This window comes from Girardinichthys multiradiatus, chromosome 20, assembly GCF_021462225.1.
Source record: "Girardinichthys multiradiatus isolate DD_20200921_A chromosome 20, DD_fGirMul_XY1, whole genome shotgun sequence".
Classification (NCBI taxonomy): Eukaryota; Metazoa; Chordata; class Actinopteri; order Cyprinodontiformes; family Goodeidae; genus Girardinichthys; species Girardinichthys multiradiatus.
This window is the reverse complement of record NC_061812.1, coordinates 27115194-27129429: the sequence shown is the minus strand read 5'-3', so window position 1 is coordinate 27129429 and position 14236 is coordinate 27115194. Positions and strand designations below refer to the sequence as shown.

The 14236-nt window shown below is 38.5% G+C and overlaps 1 protein-coding gene across 1 annotated transcript; it reads left to right on the top strand.

The window, feature by feature from the left end:
- Positions 1-4852: 4852 nt before the first annotated feature.
- LOC124857072 (prostacyclin synthase-like) lies at positions 4853-12756 on the top strand. Its single transcript, XM_047348171.1, has 10 exons — positions 4853-4956; positions 5417-5540; positions 6196-6371; positions 6733-6876; positions 7325-7452; positions 8694-8875; positions 10303-10456; positions 11632-11813; positions 12219-12370; positions 12460-12756. The coding sequence occupies exons 1-10, from the start codon at positions 4895-4897 to the stop codon at positions 12608-12610; spliced, it is 1455 nt and encodes a 484-aa protein (XP_047204127.1). The 5' UTR covers positions 4853-4894; the 3' UTR covers positions 12611-12756.
- Positions 12757-14236: the final 1480 nt, after the last annotated feature.

Below are 14236 nucleotides of genomic sequence, written 5' to 3'. Positions count from 1 at the left end.
TTTAACAGATGTTTCTAAATGGGTCAAACACAAGCAGGTTTTGCTCACCTGCGGTTTGTAGGAGTTGTTTAATTTACAAACGCAGGTAAACCTAATAAAAAGTAGAAATCTTTCTTTAGCTACTCTGGATAACAGGTTCTGAGGCATGTTTTGAAACTAAGAAAACAAATCTGAAAACATCTTTACATACACAAGATAAAAGGACACAATCATTTCTTCTCAGTCAGACAGTACATCCATCTAAACCTTTCCTCTTTTGGGTGAGTTAGGATCACTAAAATGGTTTTTAACTGACTAATGTCAGAATATGCTGGTGTAGCTTCTAAGTTATCCAGGACAAGTGCTTCAATAGAAGACAGCTGGACTTCTTCCCTTGAACACATGCCTTCTGCTGAAATACTTGGAATTAAATGCAAGAATATTGAGAGAAAACATTTTCAGAGGATTTGTATTCATTTCTTTAAATTTGGAAATTTACATGCACAAGGTTTATCTATATAAACAATTTGGGGAAGCCAATATGATGACATCATGACTTTGTAAACATCTGATAGGTTCACAGGATTTCAACTAATTGCGGCACACCTGTGGATATGTGACATCATGGAAAAATCAAAAGAAATAAACGGTTATACTCAGATATAGCAAATAGCATTTGAATGTTCAGCCATCATACTCTACAGGAAAAAGACGGGTTCTTATTCCTAGGGATGACCGTGTTTTAGTGCAGAAAAGAGCGTCTGTTGGCAGAAGCTGGTAAGAAAGCGTCATCATCCACAGTGAAACGAGTCCTGTTGCAATTTGGGCTGAAAAGAAGAAGGCGGTACCCCAAAAGCTGTATTACAGTTTGCAAATGCACTTCAGGACAAAGATATGTTTTCCCAAAACCTCCTGTGGTCTGATGAAACTAAAACTGAAGTGTTTGTATTTGTTACAGTCTGAGGTAAAAGGGGAAAGCTTGCGAGCTTGAGCATACTTTCTCAGTTCTGAAGTACGGGAGTGGCAGCATCATCTTGTGTGGATGTTTAGCTGTCGGAGAGACTGATGCACTTCATCATGAGGAAGCCATTTCATGTGGAAATATTGAAGCAGCATCTCAAGACATCAGCCTGGAAGTTGAAGCTGGTTCACTAGTGGGACTTTCAGTCAGCCAATGCACACTACTAAATGAATTAAAAACTGGCTTAAAGACAAAGTCTATGTTCAGGAGTGGCCATCTGAAAGTCCTGATCTCAGTCCCATAGAACATTTGTGGACAGAGCTGAAAAGGTGTGTGCAAGAAAGACGGCCCGGAAACCTGACTTGGTTACACCAGTTCTGTCAGAAGGAATGGGCTGAGCTACTGTGAAAACCTTCTGAAAGGATATGTTAAACATTTTTGGTAAATTACACAGTTTAAAGACAGTTCTACCCAAAACTAAGAAAATGTATGTAAACATCTAACTTTGAAGAACATCATTTACGACTTAACTGAGAAATGCCTGAAGATGTCTTTCCCTGTGAATCACTGAAGTAATATTTAGTTGTATAAACACTGTTTCTGAAAACTATTTCCCATCTCTAGACCATGTAGTCAATCTACTCCTGGCACCTGAGAACAGGTAATTCAGCCCAGGAAGAGTAGACCACATCATCTAGCTCCTCTGAAATGGCATGTTTGATGTGATCCCCACAAGGTTTCGACTGAATTAAGGTCTGCTGATTGGGCTTGTCACTCCATAATGTTAATGTCATTCTGAAACCAAGATGCTGCTCTCATAATGGCGTGTTTGGGGGTTCTGTCTTCTTGAAACATTCATTTCAAGAACATGTCAGCTTTAGCATGGGGCAACATGGCCTCTTTGAGTAATTTGAAGGATTGCAACTGATCCATGATTCCTGGGTGAATGATGACTGACTCGCCATACTTTAAAATCTTCACAGTTTTAGCTTAAAATCAGTATTTTAAAGGATTTCTGCCAAACTGTCTCAATATTTAAAGAAAAAAAGCTTTTTGAAGTGTTGCCCCATTTCTCATTAGCCCAGTCATTGTGTTCATAGTAAATTGTAACCTCCTTGGTTACAATTTGCTACAATTTTTGTTTTTCCATCAATTAGTCTTTTTATTTTATTTTAGCTTTTTTTTATATAGTACAGCAAACAGTCACCCAAACTAACACAAACAACAAGCAAATATATGTCTGAACATATTTATATATAAACAAAATAAAGGCAGAATTACAAGTTTACTGCCAATAAAGCACTTAGTGCATTACTTGTACTCAGATTCTCCATCAAAATCCCTCTCTGGGTTAATCTAAATGAGTCAGAAAAGGCATCGAAATCAAGTTAAATTCAAGTTTTCATGAACCTCTGTTTGAATAATTGAAAACATTTAAAGTTTCTTTTTTTTTTTTTATGATTTGGGACCTGAAGATTTCCATTCTTATAGGGCAAGTTTGTTGAGACCCATTTGTAGAGTTTTGGTAGGGGTGCTTTAGAGTGGGAGCAATGGAAAATAGCAAGCTCAGCTGATATTGGCTTTAGAATATTCTTGACCAAAATCTAACAAAAACCTGACAAAACCAGAAAGTGTGGGACTTTACTCCTCTCTGACATTTGTTGTCTGTCACATGCTGGTGAGACAGAAGAATAGATCTTGTACAATCTAGATTTGAAAAGTTTAGACTCTGAGTCAGATTAAACTAAAAACAGTTGTCTACTATATATCGAAGTTCCTCTCTTAACAGTAGAAACTGAAACTGATTAAATCTTTGAAGAAACAAAATATGTGACTTAAAGGAACTAAAAAAAATTTGATTATGGCAATATAGATTTCTCTTCCAATAGGTCAGAAGATGCTAATTTCTGATTGCTAATTTGTGAAATGCTTTCTCAGGCCATGGAGATAAAAAAAAATAATAAGCTGGAGTCAACAAATAAATATCTGGTATATTTAAAGTATTTCTGACTTTTTACAGGCCAGAACTTAAGCTTTTTAAGAAGCCTGTTTTGATTGGCATTTTGAGGATAGCTTGGCTTCAGAGAAGCATCTTCTGATTGTTTCTGTACTCTGCAGTAACCGTGGACCTTCTGTTATGAGCTGATCATTGACTGACTCCATTTTGGCTATTTGTCAATCCAAGCATCCAGATCTAGTAAAATATGTGACGTGAAGAAGCGTATCATCCTCTGAAAGCCAATGAGTTTTTAAACATATTTAGACGCGGATATCTAATGTCAATTTTATTCCCACTTATGGCTATAATAACACGTAAGCGTATCACATCATGTGCCTACGATAACAATGTTCTCAACTATTCGAATGAGGTTTTCCCCTGTTTAAACTTCAGACATTTAGATAGGTGGTCTACTGACTGGTGAAGTGAGAGTGTACATCTTGGTGTGATTCAAAGAGCTGCCTGAGGCCTTCAGAAAGAAGACCGTAGCACCTTATGAAGCTGGTAGGGGATTTAAAGAGATTTCAAAAGAATTGGAAATCAGCCATTTAACTATATAGAAAAAAGAAGTGGAGGACATTTAAAGAATCTGCCAACATGCGCAGGTCTGGCTGTCCAGGCAGATCACCCTGAAAACAGGCCACGAGATCCAACATGAAGTGTAAAGAAACCCTAAAATGTCATGACGGGATTTACAGCAGCTTCTTGCTACTCTTATATGATAGTGAACAGCTGTGAAGGCCAAACTGATGTTCATCAGAGAGAACGGTGTCAAAGACCAGTAATTCTGCAATAATATTCTTACACAGATGAGTCACAAAAGACACAAGAACAACGAATTTGTTCAACATAAACTAAAATGCTCTGGCTTCTTTCCACAGTCCAAACACACAATTGGTATCTCTAAATTATCCTTGTGTGTGAGTGAGTGAGTGTGTGTGTGTGTGCAAGGTTATTTGTCCTGTGTGACTGTGTTGACCTGTGATGGACTGGTGACCTGTCCAGGCTGTACCCTGGCTCTCGCCCAAATGACCACAGGAGATAGTATGGATAAAATACAGCACTCCAGAAAAAGAACCTCACAGCAGGACGTGTCCAGCTACCCATCATATAATTAACCAGGAATTCCACCCTGTATCAGAGGGAGCTTGAGAAGAATATGAGACCATCTGTAAGAAATTTAAAGCTGAAGCAGAACTGGACTTTTAATAGGACTTTGAACTAAGGACTGGCTGAGAATTGAGAAATGGAAAGTCCTGGGCCTAGTTAAAGCCCAGACAAAAGAATCTCTCATTAAAGTGATTTCAGTGAGAGGGCTAGGCTTGGTATTAGTAAATGTATTTTTGCTTAATGGGTAAAACAAGGTTATTTTACATGTAATTTCTTTTTTAGAAATGAAGTTCTATTACATGAGTTGAAGATAAAGAAAGGACGCAGATTGTGTCATAGCGGCAGCGTACGTGAACTGTTACAGGTAGGTTAATACTTCCTTTAGTCGCTTATTCAAATAGCTATTATTCTAATGCAAAAGGGATATTCCCAACAGAAAAATATGGGCTTTTTCAGTTCCTAAACAGAATGCCGAAATATCTTAGCAGGAACCACAAACCCTGGTAATAATTACAATTTTGCTGAAAATTAAAGTTGACCTCTTTCTAATGGAAGTACTTCATCATAGTGTGACTCGTTTGAGGTGATTTCTTTCTTTCTTTATATTTTTATGTTATTGGCGGCATGCATGTGGATTAATTTAGGACATCTCTATACTTTTCCGGTATTTTAAAAAACTAGTTTTCCTAGAATTAAGCGGTTCAATCCCGCGTCGCGCATATGTAATGACGTGAGAGATTGACCGAAATGAACGGCAGTGAAACCTGTTGCGCAACTACGCGGGGATAAAAGCCAGAGAGAAGCCGGTGGGAGCACTAAGGACTGCGGAGCAGAGGTGAAACACCATGATGATCTGGATCGCTCCTGTGCTGCTTCTGCTATGTTTTCTCCTCACACGCCGCTGGAGGTAAGCCAGTCTGAGCTCACGTCAATTAAAAACAACAAAGGAGACTTTTATTGCAGCGATTTGATAAAGGCAGGAAACATAATCTGCCACGAGGTGTTAAAAACCCTGACTTGAAAATATCTGTTTTGCACATGTAAAGTTACTTGTAAGATACATAGGAGGTTAATCTATATACTTTCAAAAGTTTTGTTCACGTTTAAGTAATGCAGTTATGCTATAAAATCAAATTCAAAGTGACCCATGTGTTTTTTACCTCGAGCTTTTATTTATTTATTTTTTTGTTTTGATGTAATAATTAACCTCTAAATAGAAAAAGAAAAATGCACTTGTATCACATCTCTGATAATAGAAACAATATACATGTGCATCACAAAATGTTATTTGATATTTGCTTCTAGATGTAGAACGTATCAAAAATATACAAAAATGTGTCTTTTTGTCTTTATTTTCTCTCCTTTAGATACAAGAGTGAGCCTCCTCTCGACCAAGGGATGATCCCATGGTTGGGTCACGCACTTGAGTTTGGAAAAGATGCGTCCAAGTTCATCACTCGAATGAAGCTGAAACATGGCAACGTATTTACTGTAAGTAGCAGAGAAATTTCATTCAAAACCCTACGTTGTTGAGTAACAGCTCAATGTGAAAGTCTTTAAAGTTTGAAAAAGATTAAATATATTATGTATATTTTTTTTTCCAGAAAGAAATCTAAGTGGAGTTGCACAAAATTAACTGAGGAGATTTGTAAATACTGATTAGGAGTTATTTGTGGTAGACTTTATGCTATTAATTCTCACGGGAGATCCTTTTGAAGACAAGTTTTATTTCTGTTGTAAATCTTGAAAAAGCTGAAATTTGGGGAGAACACAGTTTTTCTAAAGAGACGTGACTGTTGATCACATTTGCTTTCTGTTTCTAAAATTTTAAATCTACCCTGGAAGGGACCATTATTCCCAAGGAGTTTCCTCCAGATTATTGTAGAATACATATTTTGTATTAAGCAGTATATTTCTGTAACAAATCTAGGCGCATAAAACCAAAACTCATGCTGGTTCAAGAAGAAATGTCATTGTCCATGTTCAAATAAATTTTTACAATACAAGATTGAGACAGAAACACACATGCGTCACAAAATGTGTATTTTAACTGGTTTTAGTTCATATTTTTTGTACCAAACAGCTAAAAAAACGTATAAATGTTTGTCCAATAATAATTTTTAAATCTTGTCATCTGGTTACACAGGTGCGTGCTGCAGGCCGGTACGTGACCCTGCTATTGGATCCACACTCTTATGACGAGGTCATCAATGACCCAGATTCGCTGGACTTTGGGCGCTACGCGCAGGTGCTTATGGGGCGGATTTTTAACCTGCGGCTCCCGCTTCACCAGCCGGAGAAAGCCAAGGCGATGATGAAAAGGTCCGTACTTCATTGCTCAAGCTTAAAGTGCTTAACTTTATTTTCATTTTTGCTTTAAGTGGAAGTGAAAACTAATAAAATAGCATCACTGTGGATATTCCTGTTTATCTTTTTCCTATTTTTGTTGCTATTTTCTTGTGGATTTTAAGAATCTCTTCCTGAAGGGAATTAAACTAAAGCAATATTTTATTTTGGCTTCTTTGGGTTCTTGGTCTTACCTCTTGCTTAACACTTCCAGACAGTCTTCTTGTCAGTAATTATGCATTTTTAGTTTTGTCATCAATCAGTGAGGCACTTTTTCAAAATTCCCTGCAATTAATATTTTCTGCCCTCCCCTTTCTTAAACATTTTGTGTCCGCAGGCACTTTATGGGAGCGAGTTTATCAACGCTTAACAGCACCATGAGTCGAAACCTGGAGACCCTTTTGAAAAGCGAGATGCTGCACAACCAGAGCTACTGGAAGGAGGAGGGCTTGCTCCAACTCTCCTACAGCTTACTGTTTAAGTATGAAAACAACAATTTTCCCACACACATATACTCTTTCTGTTGTAACAGGATAGTGACTAAAGTCCCCCCAGCTAAACAGTTTACACACCACTCCATGTGGAGATGGTTTGTTTGTAAGCATTGCTAGAAAAATTGCATCGAGGTCACCTCTCTGGCTTGACGTTTTCGGTGGGATGGAGAGATGCTATAAAATGTCATTTTACCACAACTATTTAGCAAACAAAAAAGAGAGAAGATTACATGAAAAATTGTGTGATTGTTTCTTTGTTTGTATTAATGTCTACGATGAGGAGACGCTCCACATCCTGATTGCATGCCAGTGGAAAAAATTCAAATGACATGTTTTGCGAACCTTCAAAGGGAAAAACTGCGTGGGCTCTTTATCTGTCCATCAACAGAAAAAAGTTTAGCATTCATTTCTTACTCTTATCCTTTCGCTCTGCAGGGCGGGATATCTGACGCTCTTTGGAGGAGAACAGAACAACAACAGCACAGATCCCTCTAGAGTTTATGAGGAATACAAGAAGTTTGAAGGTCTTTTATGCGGTCTGGCGAGAGGGACTCTGAGAAAAGGTAAAGAGACAAACTTTATCTCTTTAAAAAGCCCTAAAAGTTTCCGAAACATTTACTTTAAAGAAATAAAGTGTTTTGGAAAAGCATTAATAATCCTTCAACTGGTTCACATTTTGTCATGTTAGAACCTTAAACATCAATGTATATTTAATTGGGACAGTATGTGCTTAGCCAAGAAACCATTACGCCATCATTTTCAAGTAGAAGGAAAAGTAAATTTTGGGTTACAACATGTTTTCAGCCTGTATGCCTAAAAGGAAAATGTTGGCATCCTCTGATCAGAGCACTTTCTTCAACGTGTTCACTGTTTTTGTTTTTTATTTCCTGCCACTTTTCGGCAAAGGCTAGATTTGAGCACGGCTGACAGTTGTCCCATCAGCAGATTCTCATACCTGAACTGGGCATCTCTGCAGCTCCTCCAAAGTACCCATGACTCTCTTAGCTGCTCTCTTTGCTAAGCATGTCTGTTTAAATGGAGGTACCTACCATGTCTTGGTAGGTTGGCTGCAGTTGTGCCCTACTGTTTCCATTTTCAGATAGTGGATTGAACAGTACTCCGTGAGATGTTCTATGATTGTGATATTGTTTTATAACCTCACCTTGTATTAAACCTCTCCACAACTTTATCCCCGACCTGTGCTGTGTTCCTTCGTCTTCATGATGCTGTTTGTTCATTAATGTTCTCCAACAAACATGATCCCAGTGAAATAAACGCAAAGTTTTGGTTGTGAGGTGACAACATGTGAAAAAAAGGCAAGAGGGATAATTTGTTTTGTAAGACATTTTAAATAAAAGAGGAGCTTTGTGAGTGATGAGTAATAAGAGGATTCATTGACAGGTTTTTGGAGTTTACATCTGTCACTAGTTGATGTGGTTTGACATCATTAAAGTGTCTTCTTGGATTTGTTTAGAGGTAACCATGGTGAGCTGTACTTACTCAGCCGCTTACAAAGCGTTTAAGGTTTGAGTTTTCTCTGACTAATTTTGCCCCACCAACGTTGATGTAACTCGTAAGGCTGTCACAACACACACTGTATTCCCTCTCCGCTGTATTCCATCATCCATCCGCCCTTAATGCAATAAGACACGATGTCACTGCATGCCTTCTCCACTGCTCCTCCCCCACGTCTTGTGCACAGTCGTATCTGTTTTAGGATCCACTCTGTATCGCACTGCTTATGTATTTTTTTCTGTGGCTAACTCCCTCGCTCATTTTTGTGATGTTTATCTGTGTGTGACAGAGGAAAACAGGACTGCACAGGGCATTCAGAGAAAGCTTGGGGAGCTCCTGGCTCCAGCTGGTCTGACGGAGACCTCCGGGTTAAGCCCTTGGCTCCACGCCTACAGGCGGCTGCTGCAGGAGGACGGAGTCGATGATGAGTCACAGAGAAAGGCTTTGCTGATGCAACTCTGGGCCACGCAAGTGAGTTTCCTATGTGGGAGTGGCATTCAGTGCAGACAAAGGCTGGATTTCTGTTTGTGATTACGTCTCTAGATTAGAAAAGGCTGGTTTTTCCATTAGATGAGAATGATATGACGTCTTTGGAAGATTTTTTCCAGCCTTTCTGTTGTCCCTACAGAAGGTGGCACTCAATAAAGGGAGATGCAGTAGCCTTTTGTGGCACATGGTGGTGCTGTTGTCTTTTGATCCAGGACAAAACCTTCGGCACTGCATGTTAGTGTTGAGGAAAATCAGCTTCTGGAATAGACATAACTATTTTTATCTAGATAAAAGAACCTGGAATATCTTTAATATTATATATCACAGCATAAACCATTAGTATTCTTCTAAATACGTATTTCTATGTTTAGAGTTGTTGAGCAGTTTGTACTTTCACACTTGCCTTCATTGTCCTGTTTTGTAGAGATGCACTAGAGGTCAGAATTAACTGATTTTCTCTCAGTCTCCCTGATTTAAGTTTTTCCTATTCAATAAAGGCAGCAAAACAAAAAACTCTCACTATTTCTGATCTATAAATGCTGCCGAATAACCATCAGCACATTTTTCCTTTTTGTATGGTACAGTCATTTGGAGTCAAGATTGGAGCTATTTGCTTTTGCAATTTTTTTTTTTACTCAGACGTTAACGGGCACAGTGATAGAGTCTTCCCTGAAGTCTTTCTGATGAGATGTTGTTGCATTAAAGGCTTTACTTTATATATTTAATTCCCGCAGTGCTCAAGAACATTTTTTAATCTTTTCTTATAGATAAATAGATACGGACGGAAGGATACTCAAATCAAATGATGAAACCTATTACAATAATGGTGAAACAATATGAATATAGATTAAAAAAACACAAATTGAAATAAAAAAACTATTAAAATGCAATAAAAGTATGGCAGAGAAAATATTTTCTACCATGACAAATACTAATAAATGAAAAAGTGATTACATTTAGAGGAAAACTAGGTTGTATATTTTAGTCACAAGCTTTGCTGTAACACTGAACGTTCTGCCCTTGAATGCAAGCAGATGGCAGGGGACCTCAGGTTTCCACTGGCTTTCCTTTTTAAGTAAACCATTACTGCGCTGGGCTTTGCCAGAAGTGAGACAAACCAGAGCATGGCTCTCCTCTTCCCAGACACATGAGAGGGAACCGTTCTTATCTGTCTTCCAGCACTAAAAAAATCATTAGGCTTTTCATGTAATTAAAATAACTACATTTCAATAAAGTCTGTGCTCTGTCACGACTCCTAACAGAAGGTAGATTTTAGATTTCTGGATGTCACGTGATGTTTTTATTTGCTGTTACCAAACAACCACCTGCGTTGTCACTATGCAACACCAGAGTGGGGGACCTTATCACACCATGCTCATGTGAGGGTTTGTTTTTCTGTATGTTTCCAGGGTAATGTCGGTCCTGCTGCATTTTGGCTTTTGGGCTACTTGTTGACTAACCCTGAAGCCCTGATGGCAGTGAAGAGGGAGTTTGGCCAGATTTCACAGATGGAGAGGTCAGGAACTCCTCTGATCGACAAATCCATGAAGACCCCAGTGTTTGGTGAGGGCTTTAATTTTGATTTTGTTAACAAATAAAGCATTTATCTGCAGTATTTTTTATGTATTTCTAGAAAAATAAAAAGTATTAATACCCCATTAATCTTTTCACTTTTTTATGTTTACAATAAACAAAAGAGACAAAATACCAATAACAAACAAAAATGTTTGTTATTGGTATTTTATATGATAGACCAACACAAAGTAAAGCATAATTTTGAGGTGGAAGCAAAATTATGCAGGATGCATTTGTATTCAGCCCCTCACTTTTACCCCCAAATAAATTCCCAGAGACCTCCAAAGATCAACAGCTCAGGTGGGAGAATCTATTTATAGGACACCTATTAGTCAAGCACTCCACACATCTGGCCTCTGTGGAAAAATGGCATCCATGTTGAAAGAAAATCAAACATATTCCCCTCTGCAGTTTGTCACAAGCCATGAATGGGACCCGTCAGACATGTGGAAGAAGGTTCTCCAGGGAGATTAGACTAAAATTCAACTTTTTGGCCTACATGGAAAAAAAAATGCTAAGTGTTGTGGAACACTCTGAACACATCATCTCCTCTTCACAACAAGTAGTGCTGGCAGCATCATGCTGTGGAGATGCTTTAGCGGGGACATGAAGCTGGTCAGAATTTATCAAAAGATTGATGAGGCTAAATCCAAGGAAATCCTGGAAGAAAACCTGGTGTAGGCTGGGCTGCAAAAGACTTGATACCTGGGTGGAGGTTCACCTATGACCGGGACAACCTCGGTGAACACACAGATCTGCAATGGAATGGCATGTAACCTGAATCTAACCAGAACATTGATGTTCACAGATGCACTCCATCCAGTCGGAATGAGTTTGTTTGAAAAGAAGAATGGAAAAAGACTGTCTGTCTCTAAATGTTAAAAACTGGTACAGACAGAATAGAAATCCCCCTTTTACATTTTTTTGTAGTCAAAAAAGTCAAGATGTGAAAAGGTTCAAGGGGTATTAAATGTTTTGTAATATCATTTGTAATAGCATTTGAATATGGATAAAGACAAAATGCTAACTGTGTGTTGCAGCTGAAACACAGCAAAATCCATACATTTTATTGCAAATATTCATTATAAAGTAAATTAAAATGTGTTTTCAAATACATCTATTCCTTTGCATTGTAATTTAGTTTTTGTTTTTCTGATTTTCAGATAGTGTCTTGGAAGAGACTCTTAGACTCACTGCTGCCCCCTTCATAACAAGACAGGTAGTGCGGGACAAGACCCTCCACATGGCTGATGGGCGGGATTACCTGCTAAGAAAGGGAGACAGGGTGTGTTTGTTCCCTTTCGTCAGCCCTCAAATGGACCCAGAGATACACCCTGAGCCACAGGTTTGTTTTCCTGTTATGTTAAAACACCTTCTTTCTGCTTCCAACACTTTTAAACTTCCCCTCTCTCCTGCAACATTGTAGCAGTTGTCTTAAGGACTAGTTGGAGGCAGGTTTAAGGTAAATAAACATCAGTAGTTGTTTATGTAAGGTGGCAATCAAGGTCCACACAAAGCTGACCCTGAACGACCCAGTGAGAGGTTAGATCCAGAGCTCTGGGCAACTGAGGGATTAGCAGAGCACAAGAACAGACACAGAGCTAATAGGCGTGGGAAGGACACTGCAAGTCTGGCTTGACAACATGTATATCCACTGTTAACAGCAAAAACAATCCAGCATCACATTTAGTCATTGTGGGGATTTTTTGTAAGTGCCTGCATCTAATATCTGCTCTTGCCCCCCACCCAGAAATTCAAGTTCAACCGCTTCATGAATGAAGACGGATCGGTGAAGAAGGACTTTTACAAAGGAGGAAAGAGGCTGAAATATTACACCATGCCGTGGGGTGCAGGGAGCAATGGTTGCGTGGGGAGGGAGTTTGCCATCAATACCATCAGACAGTGAGTGCCCTGCACATATTTAATCAGAATAACTGCCGCTTTGAATTCGAAAGTCCTAATTTTGTTTTTCATCTGTGTTTACATTTTAGATTTGTTTACATGTTGCTGACCAATTATGAACTGGAGCTCTGTGACCCAAATGCGCAGATTCCAGAGATAGATGCCAACCGTTACGGATTTGGGATGTTACAGCCTGAGGGCGACTTGCTTGTCCGATATAAACCAAAAGAAGCACATTAATTGTTTTTAACATTTCATTGCAGGATCATTATTAATATTGTCAATATACCTTTTGTACTTTTGTATTTATTTTTTATGTGTTATAAGAACTATATTTTTGCTATTTATCAATAAATATGAACAATACCTTTGCAAAACTTTGTGAATATTTTTTGTAGCTGCCTCAAATCTTTTTTTCTGTCTCATGCATGCAAACAAAACAATAAAGATGGAAAAAACTCAAATTGCACTTAGCTGCTATTCAGTTTTTAGGGAACTGAGAAGTTCTTTATGTTAAATACAAAGAGTAATGAGGGAGAGTGCTTATCTTGTAAACAGAGCTGGTCTCATATAGGCAGAAACAGGCCTGCTGTTTGCAGAGAGAATCTGAGTGGAACATTTAGGTTTATGCTGTTCAGACACTAACTGATCTCTTCCTCACAGAAGAACTCTATCACAGAGTACAACTCAAAGCATACGTTTTGAATAGACTACAAAGAATACGTACAGTGCCTTGCAAAAGTACACACACCCGTTGACCTTTTTTAATGGGATTTTATGTGATAGACAGTAGAAAGTAAGTCATAAAGTAGAAGGGAAAGGATCCAACATCGATCAAATGTTTTTCAAAGACCTGAAAAGTGTGGTTTTACTTTGTATGCAGCCCTCCCCATTTCATTCCTCTGCAGAACAGGCATGTCCAAGTCCAATCCTGAAGGGCTGACATCCTGCATATTTCAAATGTTTCTATGTTTCAACACTGCTGAGTCAAATGTCATAATTTCCTTAATGGGACTGGGGTCCAGATTTTGACTGGGCCATTCTAACACATGAGCATAGTCCATTTGTTCGTAGGTATGGCTGCAAGGTTGTAGGCCTCCTGGAAGTGGAACCTTCATCACAGTGTAAAGTGTTTTGCAGTTTCTAACTATTATTTATTTATTTATTTTGTTGTTTATTTATTCATTCAGGATTGTCCTGTATTTAGCTGTATCCATTTTCCCATTAACTCTGTTCAGCTTTTCTGTCCCTGGCAAGAAAAATATCCTCACATCAGGATGCTGCCATCACCATGTTTCACTTTAGGGAAGCCACATTTAGGGTGGTGTGCAGTCTTTCTCTACCAACACACAATATATTTAGCAGTAAGGCCAGAAAGTTCAATTTTAGTCTAATCGGACCAGAACACCATCTTTTAAATATTTGCTATGCCTCCCGCATGGCTTATGACAAACTTTAAATGGAACTTCTTCTGGGCTTTCTGTCAACAGCGGCTTTTTTTTCTTGCTACTCTTGCCACTGGATCTCTGCAGCTGCTCCAGAGACCTCATGGGCCTCTCAGCTGCTTCTTGGATGAATGGCCTCCTTGCCCAGTCTGTGGGTTTAGGTAGATGGTCATGTATTGGTAGGTTTTATGTATTAATAAGGTGACTTCTGAAGGTAGTTAGTTGCATTGGATGTTATTTGGGGGTGCAAAAATGTTTTAACCATGTTTTATTTTCATTGCACTTCACAATTATAAATACTTTTTGTTGGTATTTTACACACAAACCCAATAAAATACAATAACGTTCAATTGGTTTTGCAAGGTACTGTATCTGTCAGGTAGGCCTATAAAATATAGTGTTGAACCCACTTTCCCTATGT